The sequence below is a fragment of the Culex pipiens genome, chromosome 2 (assembly GCF_016801865.2).
Source record: "Culex pipiens pallens isolate TS chromosome 2, TS_CPP_V2, whole genome shotgun sequence".
Taxonomy (NCBI): domain Eukaryota; kingdom Metazoa; phylum Arthropoda; class Insecta; order Diptera; family Culicidae; genus Culex; species Culex pipiens.
Genome location: NC_068938.1, coordinates 142,583,601 through 142,602,322, shown reverse-complemented (window position 1 = coordinate 142,602,322; position 18,722 = coordinate 142,583,601). Strand labels below are relative to the sequence as shown.

At 39.4% G+C, this 18,722-nt stretch overlaps 2 protein-coding genes across 4 annotated transcripts in view; one reads left to right on the top strand and one right to left on the bottom strand.

The window, feature by feature from the left end:
* LOC120417969 (neurotrimin) overlaps nt 1-18,722 on the bottom strand; it is a 137,542-nt gene that overhangs the window by 92,724 nt on the left and 26,096 nt on the right. The gene's annotated exons all lie outside the window — the stretch shown is intronic.
* LOC120417968 (uncharacterized) lies at nt 426-4,971 on the top strand. The gene is given in 5 exon segments (XM_039580204.2): nt 426-974; nt 1,032-2,274; nt 2,869-3,351; nt 3,419-3,615; nt 3,617-4,971. Coding segments are annotated over 5 exon segments (2,037 nt in total). The 5' UTR covers nt 426-971; the 3' UTR covers nt 3,728-4,971.

The window sequence follows — 18,722 nt, the reverse complement described above, 5'->3', positions numbered from 1 at the left end:
ATAAAAATTGTACTGCTTTTTTTATTTAAAGGTATAGTTTCAAAAAAATTAAAAGGATCAAGCTTTGTAAAATAAAAGCTTTGAAATCAACTTTTTAAAACCTTACAGATTATTTCTGTAATGTTTAATGTTAACGATATTTGATTATTTGGGTGAACAATTTCCGTAAAAGTTAAAAACATACTACTTTTTTTTTGTTTTTGTTTTCTTTTTTTAATAAAAACTTCGATTTCGTTACAAATTAAATTATTTTTGCTTCATGATTTAAATTTGTTTTTTGAAAAGGGAGATGAAAACCTTAAAAAATGTTAATGTGCTAAATGTCGCAAAAAATTTAATTAATTATTTCACTTAGGCCATTGCAAATCTTTTTTCAAGTTTTTGTCCCCCCCCCCTCAATTTTGTCTCAAAAAATCAGGGGGCAAAAAAAAAAGCCGGTAAATTTTTTTAAGTGCAGGTTTAATAAACCGAATTTTAAGCCAGATGCTTTTACAGTATAATACTTAGCGCGCATTTACAAGATTTTATAACGAAGGTGAAATTATAACTGACGGTCTAGTGTGCGCTCATAACTGTAATCACGTCTACCCAGTCAGTTCAATTTAGAATTCTGAAAAAGAATTCGTATACAATTCGAGTTGAATACCGTTTCAGAAAGTGAATTGTACTGACTGGGTTTCACCAACCTGCACCGAGTATCAGCATTACACATTGTTAAGTTCGCTTTTACACAATTGTATGGAGTTTTTCAGTTCAACTATGTTAACACAAAAATGTGTAATCGTTGAACTGAAAATCCCAAGCAAGTGTGTTAAAGTGAACTCATAATGTAATGCTGATTCTCACAGTGGAACGCTAGGGCTAGACGTTTGCCGCGCAAACTTTTTATTTTGCGAAAAAATTGAAACAAAGAGGGAAGAAATTACAGCTACTCGAACGAATTAAATGATTGATTTTTGCCAATACACGAAATGGTATGTAAAAAACAATTCTGAAACAAAAAAAATGTGCATCATGTGCATCTATTTTAGGACCAAAAAAGCGAATCGATTCCAATCGCTGTGAAGATAGAACGTGAAGGAAAGTTGCTGAAGCAAGCAATAATCGCTGTTGGTACCGATTCAACATTTACAAGTGTTATCCAGCGGGCTCTGGAACAACCGCTGGCCGTGGAACAGATTCAAAGCGTTTTTGCTGGGGTCAAATCATTTGATCAAAGCGACCTTTTCAACATTCCAGCACAGAACACCTTGTCGAACTGCGTCGCTGCTTTGGGCGGATGTTCAAAAGTGCTCTGCATCCTCGTACCGGAAATTCCGGAACGACCTCCGGTAAAGAATGCGCTTGCGAATTTAATGAAAAATGCGGCGATGGTCAAGCTTCCAGAAGAAAAGGCCGAGAACGATGGGCGCTCCTGCATCCACAATCGAGTTGTGCAATACCTTCGGGAACAAAGCATTGGATTTAGACCGTTCCAGAAAAACGAGATGGATGCTTTCATGACTACCGTCGGTTCTACGTTATGGCAGCTGGACGGAAGCTGGCACAAATTTCACACGGCGTCAAACGTACAAGCTCTCCCAGAATCGCTACATTTTGTCCCAGAAGGCCGTGATTCATATCGCATTCTACATCACGGAAACCACAAGAAAAAGTGCACTCCCCAAATAAAATCGGACGAACTGTTGGTCAATTACGAACGCCTCGAACTCTTGACAACGAAACGCTATCTGCAGGCCGAAGACTGGAAACCGGTTTTACGTGATATTCAACAGCTGAAAGATTCTATTGGTGACTATCTTCGCCACGTTTTTAGAGCCTGTGATGTTAAGTCCGCTCCATCATGTGATTTGGAGAAAGTAGATGTTGAAAACCGCGTCCTAAAAGTGGTCCTCCCCGTCCATCAGCGAGATGAAAGTGTTAAGCTGCGTTACAAGGACCTGGAAAAACGTCTTTTGGATGTCCCTACTTACACCGAGTTGAATATGATTTTTGTCACACCGATTGAACGCAGGATGAAGCACAAATATATTATTAGACTCCAGCTGGGATTTGCAGTTCATCTGTATCGTACGTATTCCCCAAATGCGACGTTTGTGTGGAGGATTGATCTGAGCGATAGTGACGTAAACTCTGCGTTGGTTGTGGCGAGAATTGAGAAGAACCTGTTTGAACGAGTTATGGCTGATAAGCTTAAAAAGCTGGAAGAAACCTTCGGAGGAACCGCCAACTGGACTGAGTCGAAAGTTCTAGAACTCGTCTCGGCAGCGCAAGGTAAATATTCCTTTCCTGATTACCATCATTAGGGGTGAAATTGTGCCGATGAACCTTCCGTAGTTTTTATGACACTGAATACGAACATTGATTTTCCAAATGATGCAAGAGCCATTTGTAAACAATGCCGTTCATCGATCTTTACTCGATGTTATTGTTTATCTACATGACTTCAAATGTTCTACAGAGGGGATTCGTTAATTTTAATTTCGCTACTTCAAATGTCCGTTAATTTGCTCGCTAATTCAAACAAGTTCGAATTAAAAAGCACTCAATCGTCAACACCAGTTGTCAAACTGATGTTGACGTTTCAACACAATTGTTCGACAATTTCCGAACACGTGGTTTCAAGCTTTTGACAGCTGTCAGTCGTTCCAAATAGCGAGTTTGGATTCGCTCATTCAAATGCAGTTCCATTCGAGCTAGCGAATCCGCTCTGTGAACTGAACAGTAAAAATTGTTTTGTTTTCGAAAAAAAAGCAAATATGTAGAATTCAAACAAACCTGAAGTCAAACCCGTCAAAATCACTGGCACATTCTCACCATAAGCCGACTGTACCATCACCTTAAGGTAATTTTAATTTAAATTTTCAAAGGATGATTCTCCACCGAACGGTGCCACCCAAGCGGGCTATAAACTGCTGCTTGACGAAGGCTATGGAGTTTCGGAGGCCGTTGAGCTGGAGAAAGATGCAGTAGCATGCTCAACGGGAAAGTTCTCAAACTTCTGGGACTCCGTTTCGAAGGTTCTGGCGGCCGACGACTTAACTGTCGCTGAGGAACGGCGACATGGCGAGACAAGCTGGATTTCTCCTCTGTGTGTGTCGCTGAGCGATCTTATGCGGAAATGTGAGGTTGAAATGGAACGCAGTTTCCCTAATTCGCCGATGAACTTCATTCCGTCTTACGAGTACTTTAGGCTCCAGTTCGTGCCACGCAACAGTCATACAGAAGTATCTAAAAGGTACTACGGGCGATTTGACGTCAAATTCGGCTTACAAAAGCGAACATTGCACAAGTCACATGTTGACCAGCACTTCGGAGCCAAGCAATTCCAGTTTCTTAAAGCCATGGCTGGTTAGTGAAATCAGATCTGTTATTGATTCTTTACTTTTTATCTCATTCAAAATTATACTCATTTCAGGAAAATTTTGTGATCATTCACTTGCGTTTTTCATGGATGACAAAGCAACGATTCCAGTTGGTTTCGTCGGAGCGCCGGTCAGTGCCACTCGTCGACAAAGAAGTGTGCTGATGGCCGGCTTGGACGGCAGAGGATTGAATGCCATGGACCATGATAACATTCCGCAGCATATCGTGCCATCAGTGTCTATCAAGATTGTCCCACCAAAGGAACTCACCGATTCGTGGTACTGTGGAAAGCCGATCATTACTCTCAAAGATGCAATTTTCCAACCGTCATCTGCTTTTCGCCATGCTGCGGAGGTTGTGAAACATTTGTCGGTTGCCGATCACAATCGACCAATGATGTTTTTTGGGACAGACGGTGGCCCCGACCACAACGTTACGTCGATTCTGGTGATGCTCAGCTACATATACATCTTCATAGAACTTGATTTGGACTTTCTGGGAGCCGCACGCACGCCGCCAAACTTCTCTGTTGTTAACCCAGCTGAGAGATTCATGAGTGTTGCAAACATCGCTCTGGTGGGTGTGTCGTTGTCAAGAAATAACCTGGGAGCCGACGAGAAGAAAGTGAAATCTTTCACGAGCAAAAAGCAGTGGCGAGATGCACACCAGAAACGTCCGGATATTGATTACCCTCAGCTGGCTCTGGATGGGACGAAAGATGCTAGAAAGCTGTTGTCGGATCGATTTGAACGTCTCACTTACAAGGGAGAACAGGTCCAGATCGGCGAGCCGGCAACTGAAGAGGAGATATCGGAGCTAAAGTTGAAGATTTCCGCGCTGTTTGACATCGACTTTTCTGCTGCACTGCTAAAAGCGAAAGTTCTGAAAGTTCCTGCCGTGGAGGAATTTTTCGCCGACCACGTACGATGCACGAAGTACACGTTCCAGGTGAAAAAGTGTAAGAAGGACGAATGTCGATTTCATGAGAAAATTCGACTTCCGGTAGAAGTTTTCGATGATGTTCATTGGGTGCCAAGTCCAGAGTTGAAAGGGGACCACTATCTTAACTTTGAGGACGTCTATGGTAGGGATCCCACAGACAAGGACGTGCCCAGCCTGAACACTGCAGGATCATTGGAATCAGATGCTTTGAAACCGCCGTTCCCCCTGGCGCACACGCGAGCCAGGATGATAGTTCGTTGCACCGAGTGTGAGTTTCCTCGATTGCTGTATACAAAGTACGGCATCGACAAGTCTCTTAAGGCTAAACTGGAGGCATATTTCGAGGAAAAATTATTTGTCTGCGGAGCTGATCTTCCAGAACCCATTTCTCTACATTATTATCAAACAGGATCAGCACTGCCAGGATTTATGCCACAGTGTGCAAAATGTCTATGTGACGTCACCCGGACGCCCAACACTATCTTGTACTGCGATAAGTGCTGTACACAGACGCCGAAACCAGTGAAAGTGTTTAAGAAGCAAGGAAGGCCGAAGAAGAATTAAGCTGCTGTGATGTTGATTCAATGTTTATTGATCACTTTTTTTTTACATACATTTGTATTCGTTACAAGAAATATAAAATAAGCCATTTGCAAGTTTTTTTTTTTTTTTTTTTTCCCCCCCCCTGAATGTTGCTTGAGCAAAGGGACAAAAACTTTGGAAAATATTTGTACCAGCCTTATTTTTGCTGGACAAAAGTGTTTAATGTTGCTTTGATGCAAATCAAAAAAGAAGCAAATCAACGAAAACTTTTTAACTATATAAGTCGAATATTTAAAAAAAGAAGTTCAAAAAATGAGAATGCGCATGCCCTACATTTTATTTCAATATTTATATAGAGCCCATCCATAAACTAGGTGGAATCTTTTTTGAAAATAAGGGGATTTTTTTGTGTCACGTTCAAATTTATTAAAGATTTTTTTTTAGTTTATTGAAGAATAATATATAGTGAAGCATAAAAAGTAGTTTCTGTGATTTAAACATAAGATTTTAAAAGTTATACCGTAAACTGGGGTCAATCGGGACACATGGGGCGAACTGGGACAGCAGTTTTAACCATGTTGGAGTACATTATTTTGATTTTTCTGGTTGGTTTCGGTTAGAACAGACTCAGGCCAACAAAATGTGTACATCCATTTCCAAATTTAAAAGCTTTAAGTGCTCTAAAAACTGCTGTCCCTATTCAGACTGTAGTCCCGATTCACCCCAGATTACGGTATTAACATTTTTCACGTTCCGCGAAATTTGCGTGAAATTTGGTGTTTTGAAATTAAGGTCCCCGTGAAATTTTAAATTTTCGAGCGTGAAAAATCACTAAGCCTACACATAACCTTCGGACACCTAGAAATGAGCAGAAACTTGCAACAGAGCCCACAAAAGACCCGGGGGTCGTTTAAGTGGATTGCTTTGCTTTTTTATATTTAAGTGAGCTCAAATGTCTGTGAAACACAGACAAATCTGTGTATCTGACATCCTTGCTTTGATGGGGTTGTCAGATCTTAGATTTCATCGACTCATCGGAATGATCTTTCGACAAGTCTTTCGACTACCTTTCTAAGTAAATCCAAGAGCTCGTTTCACCCCGTGTGCACCTTCACCACTTGGCATAGCATTCAAGTCAGTCCAAACAGCAGCTGGTCAAGAGGTGTTAGAATTCCTCCGGGGTCTACGATCACTACCAGATCAACCATGATCCGTACCTCTACCAAGAGTACCAAGAGATGCTATATTTTTCTATCTGCGCATAACCAAGCCCCGGTATGATTGAGTGGGGTCTCGCATGTTTGCATGTTGAGTCCAACAGTTGGGAGGCCTGTTACGAGGGGTAGCTTGGGGGCAAAACTGCAGCACAATAATTTATCACTTGAACGTTTAGAGAGCGAACACCCATCAATTGCTGCAGAGTCCAAGGTAGAGTGGCTGCTGCAACGCATGTAGGTCTGTTTCTGAGATCACACACTTGTAAACCCCGCGTCGCGTCAGGTTTTGCTGGTCGTCCACTAGAAAAAATACGTGCCCGTCTGGTCTCTGGTCTCCGGTTCAGGGCGTCGGTGTTAGATCGGACATTAGCATCGACGCGGCTTTGGCTGGTTTAAAATTTCAATAGCGCGTAAATCTAAAAATAGGGCTTATTCATGCACCACCGACGGAATACTAACTGTCCGACACGGGGACGCTGGTCAGTCGGAAAGGGACCAACCGCGATGACCAGCAAGAGACGGACAGCTCACGGACAGATGGATTTCTATCAAAAGAACGCATAGAAACTACAAATCGTGATGCTTCTGCAGATGCAGGGTGACGTGTGTGGCGTTGAGCAACGAGATTCTGGGGAAATATATTTTATTTATTGATGCAGCAGAGATGTTCGGGGGGGTTTACAATGGATCAGTCTTGCTTTGAATTATTACGAAATGTTTTGCCTGCTTGCAGTATATGACCCTTTGTTGGCCAATATGTCGAATATTTTGTTTGACTGGTTTGGTGTTGGACTAGCATACCAAGGGAATGAAAATGAAGATAACTATCCCAAACGGGTATGTTTTTAGTAAATCAACCAATATCTTAGGATATTTAAAAAAAGAATCATTCCAAACTATATGAGTTAGAATATACAACATTGCTGTAGCAACACGAGAAAAGGGCGGTAAGCAATTTGACAGTTTTAACTATTTTCCTAATCCCGAGTATCAGGTAACTTTTTCACAAAACTCGGAGTGTAAAACAATAGCTGACCTCCCCAGCTACCTCTTAACTCTTCAGGATTTGTTAAATAGTTACTTGTAGTCTCGGTATTTGCAAAATAGTTGCAGCTGTCAAAATGCTTTTGCACTCTTTTCAAATGTTTCTCCAGATAGATAAGTCGATAAGTAAAACATCAACATAGTAAAATATCTAAGAAAAAAAACTTATGTACAGTCATCCCTCATATTCGGAACAGTTTACAGATCTGCCAATGTTGAACAAATCATAGAAAATCGATAATTGAACATAATGATTTGCTTTTACCTTCATGTGAAAGCTTTTCTTGCGATCTTTCGATTGATGTATAGACCGGCTGTACATTTTTTAGTTTATATCAAGTTTTTAAAGAAAAGCATTGACCCTTGAAATCCACAAATTCGGAACACTTTTTTCTTACGATGTAAAATTTTTTTTCTCTCCAGGAGTACATATTTTTTACGAAAAAAATACTTCACACTGTGAAACCAATAAAACTCATGCTTAGTGATGTTTTAAACATGGTCTGATAACTTTTTTTGTGAAAAAATCAATTAAATTCAGGTGTTCCACAATTGTGGGAGGCACAGCATTGCCTTGGCGTTCTCGATTGCGAGATTCCTACTCGAAACTAAGTGTCCGAAGGCTTGATTGTTGAGGCAATTGCAAACCTCTTTTTACACCTTAGCTTCCTTCCACACCGGGATTCGAACTGACGACCTTTGGATTGTGAGTCCAACTGCCTACCAGCGACTCCACCGAGGCAGGACCCATATAGACGACTCCTACACTTGGACTGAGCTATCGGCCTAATTCTTTAGGTTAGACCGGGGCCAACATTTACTTCCCGTCCGACGGAAGGCGTGGTCAGACAAATCTCGTCTCGAAAAATGCCACTGGGACCGTCTGGGATCGAACCCAAGCCGACTGGCTGATAGGCAACCACACTTTCCCCTACACCACGGTCCCACAATTATGGAACAGGCAATTTGGAGGCAGTGTTTTGCTGCTCTGGATAAAATATTCTTGAAATGAGGTTTTTTGTTCAAAAAGTACTAATTTACTAGTGAAATAGCAAGAGAATGTCCAAATTAAGGTCCTAAAACTAACAGGGACGGCAGAAAAGTTGCATTTTGCATCCTATTAGCAAACTACTACAAAAGTGTTCCGAATATGTGGGATGACTGTATCTTTTTTTCTACGTTCTTCTCAACATGTTCAGTTCTTTAAAAAAATGTTTTTTTTTCTTCTAAGAAATAATATCTATGAGTTGTTGCATTTGAGCAACTCTCTACGAAATCGGCCGATTTCGACCATTTTTATTTTTTGTATTTTTTTATTTGACTCAAACTTTGTGGGGGCCTTCCCTATGACCAAATATGCTATTTTGTGTCATTGGTTCACCCATACAAGTCTCCATACAATTTTGGCAGCTGTCCATACAAAAATGGTATGTAAATATTCAAACAGCTGTAACTTTTGAGTGAATTTTCTGATCAATTTGGTGTCTTCGGCAAAGTTGTAGGTATTGTTGAGGACTATTGAGAAAAAAATAGGTACACGGAAAAAAAATTTGAGGATTTTTTTATCATCTTTTTTGTCACTAAAACTCAATTTCCCAAAATACGTATTTTTTGATTTTCGAGATTTTTTTATATGTTTTAGGGGACAAAAATCCGCAACTTTTGAGCCATAGAGAAACATGGTCAAAAAATCTGCCGCCGAGTTATGAATTTTTGAAAAATAGTGATTTTTGGAAAAAATCGAAGTTTAATGCAAAAACAAGTTTGACATTATTTTTTAATGCAAAATTGAATTTGCAATCGAAAAGTACTTTACATATTTTTTGATAAAGGGCTCCGTTTTCTAGATATAGCCACCGAAAGTTTGATTTTAGCGAAATATTTGCAGTTTTTCAATTTTTAAAAATAGTGACCATGAGTGACCATTTCTAAAAATATTTTTTTTTTTTTGAAAAGTTCAGAAAATTTGCTATAAAATTGTCTAAGAGACATTGAAGAATGGATCTTTGGTTGCTGAGATACAGCGGCTTAAAGAAAAAGAAACACGAAAATTGAAGTTTTCTAAGTCTCATCCAAACAGCCCACCATTTTCTAATGACGATATCTCAACAACTAATGGTCCGATTTTCAATGTTAATATATGAAACATTCGTGAAATTTTCCGATCTTTTCGAAAAAAATATTATGAAATTTTTTAAATCAAGACTAGCATTTTAAATGGGCGTAATATTCAATGTTTGGCCCGTTTAAAATGTCGTCCCCATGGTCGTCCGGTATCCCTTGAATACTTCAACCTGATGTTGTTGAAATCAAACAAATCCTTCTATACTTGTTATAAACTGGTTGATGTCGATGACAAACTCACCTGCAACGAAAAGAAATTGGTCGTTAGTTTAAAAAAGTGTTCAAAAAATACAAGAGATTAAAAATTAAGTTTGAAATGATGTCACATTAAAAAGAATGTATTTTGTTTATAGGATAATTACTATTTTCACAAAAGATTTTTCAATTACCACCTCAAGCATTCATTCCAACAAATGTGTACAATTAAGCAAAACCGCACTGAACGGTTAAACACCTCGCATCTGAACTTCCTGAACATGGATATCTCGTGACCACAAAGTGGATAATTGGAAGTCACAGCCAGCCAGCACCATTGGCGTTGTTATCGAGACCCAGAAGTCTCGTGTGTGTGTCTCTCCTTTGGGCAAGTTCGCTAGCTGTAATTGAGGCACTTGACTCTGACTTGGACACTCAGCTCCATATTAAAGGCCTATCATTATCTCACTCACAGATATTATCGGGTTGAGCTATATTTACGCCCCCCTAGCTCGTGCTTCATATGTAAACAAAAGGCAAATTAATTTTATTTTTTTCTCATGCTATCAAATAACAGGTGTGTCTGCTGGGGCAAGTTTACTTTAATTCATGAGGGGGGATCTGACGAGAAAAAAAGAACACTCGGAAATTAGCATGAAATCTTGATGATTTACACCTTTAGGATCTATGATCTTGGCAGTCTCGAGCGCGATGTCAACACTCGCGGAGATCAATCAATTTAACTTGCTTGACCGTGAACAAGCTCACACCCTGGTTTGGTTTGTCTAATTTTGAAATTATTAAAATTAGCCAACTGACCGTATAGAGGTCTGCATAATATATCTAACAGTTAGTCCCGTAGAAACGAGCAATTCAGAGGGGAAAATGTAGTTTTTATCCCGTTTGTATAATAGTCGTGGAACGAGCGAGGGGACGAGGAGGAAAACTGATTAATATTTATAAAAGAATTAGCATAAATTTGTGCGGCCACTAATGTTCGTTTTTTGCCTCTTTGACGCGCGCGTAATCGTTTCCTACCGCGATCACGGTGAAGAATTTCACCCAAATAACAGAAAAAAGCCTTCGCGGAAGGGCATCTGGCTAATGATTCTTTTCGAAAAACTTAAGCACCACGAAAAATCCGACGAAATCCACCCAAATTTATGGTGAAAAACATAAACACTTTCTTAATTAATATTCCTACCCCAAAAATGTCAATAGGAGTAAAAGAAGCTTATTCCGTGCACGGTCGAGGCTTTGTTTCCGGAAGTGTCTGAAAAACCACCACCACCACTGTTGGATGTGGAAAATGCTTGTCTGAATATAAAGAAGGGGGAAACCCCTTTGGCATGTGAGCAGTTCTCTGGGATTTCGGTCATTCGATTTTTTTTGTATTTTTTAATCCGGCTGAAACTTTTTTGGTGCCTTCGGTATGCCCAAAGAAGCCATTTTGCATCATAAGTTTGTCCATATAATTTTCCATACAAATTTGGCAGCTGTCTATACAAAAATGATGTACGAAAATTCAAAAATCTGTATCTTTCGAAGGATTTTTTTGATCGATTTGGTGTCTTCGGCAAAGTTGTAGGTATGGATACGGACTACACTGGAAAAAAATGGTACACGGTAAAAAAAATTTGGTGATTTTTTTATTTAACTTTTTATCACTAAAACTTGATTTGCAAAAAAACACTATTTTTAATTTTTTTTATTTTTTGATATGTTTTAAAGGACATAAAAAGCCAACTTTTCAGAAATTTCCAAGTTGTGCAAAAAATCATTGACCGAGTTATGAATTTTTTAATCAATACTAATTTTTTCAAAAAATCGAAATTTTGGTCGCAAAAATTTTTCAGCTTCATTTTTCGATGTAAAATTGAATTTGCAATCAAAAAGTACTTTAGTGAAATTTTGATAAAGTGCACCGTTTTCAAGTTATAGCCATTTTTATGTAACTTTTTACAAAATAGTCGCAGTTTTTCATTTTTTTAAATTAGTGCACATGTTTGCCCACTTTTGAAAAAAATATTTTTGAAAAGCTGAGAAAATTCTCTATATTTTGCTTCATCGGACTTTGTTGATACGACCTATAGTTGCTGAGATATTGCAAGGCAAAGGTTTAAAAACAGGAAAATTGATGTTTTCTAAGTTTCACACAAACAGCCCACCATTTTTCAATGTCGATATCTCAGCAACTAATGGTCCGATTTTCAATGTTATAATATGAAACATTTGTGAAATTTTCCGATCTTTTCGAAAACAATATTTTCAAAATTTTCAAATCAAGACAAACATTTCAAAAAGGCCAAACATTCAATATTTCGCCCTTTTTAAATGTTAGTCTTGGTTTAAAAATTTTGAAAATATTGTTTTCGAAAAGATCGGAAAATTTTACAAATGTTTCATATTATAACATTGAAAATCGGACCATTAGTTGCTGAGATATCGACATTGAAAAATGGTGGGCTGTTTGTGTGAGACTTAGAAAACATCAATTTTCCTGTTTTTAAACCTTTGCCTTGCAATATCTCAGCAACTAAAGGTCGTATCAACAAAGTCCGATGAAGCAAAATATAGAGAATTTTCTCAGCCTTTCAAAAATATTTTTTTCAAAAGTGGGCAAACATGTGCACTAATTTAAAAAAATGAAAAACTGCGACTATTTTGAAAAAAAGTTACATAAAAATGGCTATAACTTGAAAACGTTGCACTTTATCAAAATTTCACTAAAGTACTTTTTGATTGCAAATTCAATTTTACATCAAAAAATGAAGCTGAAAAATTTTTGCGACCAAAATTTCGATTTTTTGAAAAAATTAGTATTGATTAAAAAATTCATTACTCGGTCAATGATTTTTTGCACAACTTGGAAATTTCTGAAAAGTTGGCTTTTTATGTCCTCTAAAACATATCAAAAAATAAAAAAAATTAAAAATAGTGTTTTTTTGCAAATCAAGTTTTAGTAATAAAAAGTTAAATAAAAAAATCACCAATTTTTTTTTACCGTGTACCATTTTTTTCCAGTGTAGTCCGTATCCATACCTACAACTTTGCCGAAGACACCAAATCGATCAAAAAATTCCTTCGAAAGATACAAATTTTTGAATTTTCGTACATCATTTTTGTATGGACAGCTGCCAAATTTGTATGGAAAATTATATGGACAAACTTATGAAGCAAAATGGCTTCTTTGGGCATACCGAAGGCACCAAAAAAGTTTCAGCCGGATTAAAAAATACAAAAATTAAAATTGAAGAAAAAAGACCGATTTCGTAGAGAATTGCTCATGTGGTGGTAGAGCATGCCCGTTTCTTCTAGACAAACATTTGGGTTCAAAGCGTTTTTTTTTTTTTTTCTCATAAAATTATTTTTATTAGGTCCTTTTCGGTACTGGGACCTGGTTAGGACCGAGTCGGCTTTTGTAATTACATTTGACTTAATAATTACAGAGGATCTTGTGTGTAAATGTTAGTGGGAGGGGAGCCGATTACCCGCGGCCTACTCGGGGTTAGTAGGGAAGGGATTGATGTTAAAGACAAGGCGTGGGAAGGGAAGGGGGATTGTGTAGGGGTCTTGGTTGGCTCTGCTGGCCTTTGCGTTTTGTCCTCAGCCGCAACTCGGTGTCCAGCTGCTGGGGCGTTCTTGCTTTGCTTCCGGTGCAACCAGAAACGACGGCTTTGTGTGAAGGCGAGTTATACTAACTGAAGGAAAACTAACTGAAGGAAAACTAACTGAAAGAAAAACTAAATAGATATATTGGAATCTAAGAGGAACTGATAGATCGGATAGAGAACATCAAGGTCTAGTTGAGATAACGCGTCTCGCATCGGAATTTCTGGTGGTCTTCCTCGGGCCCTGAGGGTAACTTTCAACTTAATTCTGTGAGCCTGGTGATCTGGACACGCCCATACGAGATGGTCGATGTCCTGATAACCCTGCCCACAGTCGCATAAGTTCGTATCACTCATGTTGATACGGTACAGATGAGCCTTGGACGAGTAATGGTTCGACATAAGGCGGGACATCGTTCTGATGAATCCACGCGTCAAGTCCATTCCCTTGAACCAGGCTTTCCTTTGCACCTTAGGTCGTATGGAATACATCCAACGTCCCTTGGTGTCTCCGTCCCATTGTGTTTGCCAATCCAGAAGCGCACGCTGCCTCGGAAAACCGTAGCATTCTTGTAGGCTAATTGGCCTTTCAAAAATGTCTCCACTCTCAGCACCCTTCTTGGCGAGCAAGTCCGCTTTCTCATTACCCGGAATCGAGCAATGAGCGCGGACCCATACCACCGTGATGCTGAAGGACTGAGCCGCCAGGTTGTTTAAAGTCTTGCGTATTTCCGTGAGGAAAAACGCAGACTCCCTGGTCGGCTTCAGAGACCGGATAGCCTCAACAGAGCTAAAGCTATCGGTGAAGATGAAGTAGTGGTCAGGTGGCATGGTCTCGATGATTCGCAGTGCGCAGTAAACCGCGGCTAACTCTGCGACGTAAACCGAACTCGGGTCCTTCAGCTTAAAGAACAGCTGATAAGATTCATGATGAACACCGAAGCCCGTACAGCCGTCGAGCTTGGAGCCATCGGTGAAGAATCTGTTGTTTGGAGGAACATGGCTGTACTTTGATGCGAAGATCGACGGTACAACTCCCCGCAGAAGATGGTTTGGGATACCGCGAGTATCGGCTTTCATGGACGTGTCGAAGCCAATCCGGGTGCTGCTGGTTAACGGAGGCGTGCGCTGTACCGTTGTGCTCGGGCTCCACTCCCACGATGACATAAAGTCATAATATAGAAGCATGCGCCGAGACTCAACGTGAAGGTTCAGCAACGTTTCAAAATTGTCAATTACCAGTTTATTCCTGTAATCACACCGGATCAGGAACCGGTAAGACAGTTCGTAGTAACGAGTTCGCAGAGGCAACACTCCCGCCAAGACCTCGAGGGTCATGTTGTGAGTTGAGTGCATGCATCCCAAGACAATGCGAAGACTTCGGTACTGTATCCGCTGGAGAACCAACAAGCGTGATTTTGCAGCTGTTTGGAAGCAGAAACTGCCATATTCCAGCACCGAGAGTATCGTTGTCTTGTACAGTCGAAGCATGTCAGAAGGATGAGCACCCCACCGGTTGCCAGAGACACTGCGCAGAAAATTAGTTCTTTGCAGGCACTTTTGTTTCAGGTAGTTAATGTGCTTCCCCCATGTTCCCTTCTGATCAAAGATGGTACCCATGTACATGAAGTGGTCCGACTGCTCGATAGTCTTTCCCGAGAGAGAAAGATTGAGCTGCGGCGGTTCATGCTTCCCCGTAAAAACGACCAGTTCCGTCTTCTCCGGAGAGAATTCAATACCCTTTCCAACTGCCCAATGGGCCAAGTTGTTCAGAGTATCTTGCAAGGGTTCTAGCAGATCGACTTCTTTCTTGGCAGCGATTGAAACCACTGCGTCATCTGCGTACTGTATAAGGGTGCAGTCTCCGGTCAAGCAATCATCGATGTCGCTGACGTAGAAGTTATACATGGATGGACTAAGGCGTGAGCCTTGTGCCAAACCCATGTAACTTATCCGGGTGATTGCCAGATCACCTTGCACAAAGTGCATGTGTTTTTCTGACAACAGGTTGATGAGGAAGTTGCACATCGTCGGATTGAGACCGCTCCGCCGCAGCTTTACTCCCAACACATCGATGGAGACTGAATCGAATGCACCCTTGATGTCTAGGAAGACAGAAGCCATTTGCTGTTTTTTACCACGGGCTATGTCGATTCCTGTGGCCAGCAAGGCTAGACAGTCGCTTGTTCCCTTGCCTCTCCGGAAGCCATACTGCGTGTCTGACAGCAAGTGCTCTCGTTCCATCCATGGTTCGAGGCGGTCGAGGATCATCTTCTCCAGCAACTTGCGTAGACACGACAGCAAGCTGATTGGACGATACGAGTTGTGGTCGGACGCCGGCTTACCGGGCTTTTGAATGGCAACCACCCGGACCTGTCGCCATTCGTGTGGAATTACGTTCTGCTCCACCAACGTGTTGAACAGATTCAACAGACGCTGCTTGGCGACGTCCGGAAGATTCTTCAGCAAGCTGAACTTGATCTTGTCCGGACCAGGAGCAGTGTTGTTGCCCGTCAATAGTGCTATGGAGAGCTCTACCATCGAGAAGGGGGGATTAGAATCGCTCCCATCAACAACGTCGAATGATGGTTGTGTCGGCACCGAGTCCGGGCACACCTTCTTGGCGAAATCCAATATCCACTTGTCCGATTTTTCCACACTCTCGTTCGGAACGGAACCTCTACGCATGGCCCTCGCAACGCGCCACAGAGTGCTTGGGTTCAAAGCGTTGTGGGCTGAAAAGGCTGTCCCAGTGTGGTCACCATAAAAGGGGATCCTGGATAGGGGGGTATTGGGAAGCTTCAGGTTTAGGGAGAAAAAATCGTTAAAAAATATTAAAAATTTAAATATTGTTTAACAAAATTCATTAAATTTCACAAAACAGGCAAATCAAACCAAAGAAGTTGTTGCCTTCTAATTTCGAAATTTTCAAACTTATGGACACAATCTTGCAAAAATCTGATTGTGAAAATGGTCAAAATTTTATTTAAACCTATTTTGTAGACAGAGGATGAATAAAAAATATATCTGTATGAAAAATCTTGGTGCAAAGCTCTGGTTGATGTGCATCGTTCATTCCGAAGAATTTCCCTTTGGTAAAATTTCACAACTTTAACACTTTCAATTTAGGGTCCTTCAAAACTGACCACGGTCGGGGAGCCAGGGGGAATACAAAAAATCCATGATAAACTTACATCAGTCATTTAATAGCATAGTTTCAAAAAATACTTGGGATTGAAAACTGATGTCTAATTTCTAAACAAATGGTTTTTTATTTCAATTTTTCAATTCGGTTTTATTGGTGAATAATCAAGATACAATAAGTGCTTTTGAGGTACAAAACAGAGCTTTGGAGATCCTTTCAGCTGTGTGTTACATCATAATTCATTTTGGAACTATTATTCTTATAAATAAAGGTGATTGCAAGGGAAAGGGGATACAAATAGAGAAAGCTTAGAACTAGATCACAGATTTTTATCCTTTATAGATGTGCTTGATCATCAGCTCCCCAATGGCCAGGAATTGCTATGGTTTTTTATTTTGGCTAGAGACTTATTAGTATTGATGAAACATTTTCTTAAACAACATTTTATTTTGGTCTTTAAATATAAGAGAAAAAAAACAGATTACTAGGAATCCTAATCTTATTGAAAACTATGCTAAGTTTAAAAAATGTGTTTTAAAAATTTATCGAAGGTTTTTTTTTTTTTTTGCCTTCCTCACTGAGGTAAGGCTATAATCCTGCTCTAAAAATGAACTTTTTATTAAAAGCTCGAAGACCCACCTTCATGTACACATATCGACTCAGAATCAAAAACTGAACAAATGTCTGTGTGTGTGTGTGTGTGTGTGTGTGTGTGTGTGTGTGTGTGTGTGTGTGTGTGTGTGTGTGTGTGTATGTATGTATGTGTTCAAAAATCTTGCCAAGTTTTCTCTGCACTGGCTGAACCGATTTTGATCGAACCAGTTGCATTCGACTTGGTTTAGGGTCCCATACATCGCTATTGAATTGTTTGAAGTTTCGATAAGTAGTTCAAAAGTTATGTATAAAAATGTGTTTTCACATATATCCGGATCTCAATTATATGCATGTAAACGATGTCCGGATCCATCATCCGACCCATCATTGGTTAGATAATCGAGAGACCTTTCCAACAAGTCCACAACATCGAAGATCTGGCAACCCTGTCTCGAGTTATGACCACTTAAGTGATATTTATGTACTTTTTTGAAGCCGGATCTCACTTAAATGTATGTAAACGATGTCCCGAACCATCATCCGACCCATCGTTGGTTAGGTAATCAAAAGACCTTTCCAATGAGTCCACATAATTGAAAATCTGGCAACCCTGTCTCGAGTTATGATCACTTAAGTGATATTTATGTACTTTTTTGAAGCCGGATCTCACTTAAATGCATGTAAACGATGTCCGGATCCATCATCGGACCCATCATTGGTTAGGTAATCGAGAGACCTTTCCAACGAGTCCACAACATTGAAGATCTGGCAACCCTGCCTCGAGTTATGACCACTTAAGTGATATTTATGTACTTTTTTGAAGCCGAATCTCACTTAAATGTATGTAAACGATGTCCGGAACCATCATCCGACCCATCATTGGTTAGGTAATCAAAAGACCTTTCCAACGAGTCCTCATAATTGAAAATCTGGCAACCCTGTCTCGAGTTATGACAGATTAAGTTATGTCTGTGTACTTATTTTTCTGTACATAAAAAAGAATAGCTGAAATATGTGTCCGAACCACTCATATTACTCATTGTTGGTAAAAAGTGAGGAAGGCATCAACCACATAGGTGGATTAAGTTGGTTTTCTGTTTTTTTTTTAAAAATCCACCATAAGTAGTTATTTTATGATTCTTGATTTTTTGTGTATTTTTAAAGCATTGATGAAATATATGTTTAAGGGTGCACAGCAACGGAGGAAATTGTTGCCTTCTTATTCCAAAATTGTCAAACTTACCCAATACTGCAACAATGTGATTTTGAAAATAGTGAAAATTCGTGAATTTTTGAGTTTCTTCTAAATGGAGCTTATAAAATCGCTTGTAACATGTAACACATTTAATCATGATCGGTTTACTTTGAAAAGTTGTGTGCAGCAAATAATATTATTTAAAGATAAATTGTTGATTTCATACATATTGGATGGAATGCAACCAAACATCTGGATGTGTTTCATAATTCAAATTTTTTATGTCTTGGACTTTGTTTGCTCAGATCAGATCAGATCAGATCAAATCTTATTCAGTTTGCAAATTGATTATTTTAATGTAAATTTTGATTCTGCTAAAAAAAACTCAATTGCCATGAGCCATGAAACATCCAATTTAAAAAAGAACCATGTCTTGAAAAATATTTTGAATTTTTTAATACTCTCGATTAGAAAAGAAAAAAAAGTAAATGTAAATGTCAATACTGTAGTCCCGAATTGTCCCAGCCAATAGTACCAAATATTTAAGCTCGAGCAATTTTTTTATGTTTTCAAGGAATTGGCAAAATCCTTTCAAATGAGCCTTCGAGCTAATTATTGCAAAAAAATATTTTTTCCCTTCTGAATTTTTTTTTCAGAATGTGTTTGTTGAATACAAAAAAAAATAGACAAAGTAATTACATGAATTTTTAAATCTATCATTTTATGGAAGATGGAAGATAAAAAAA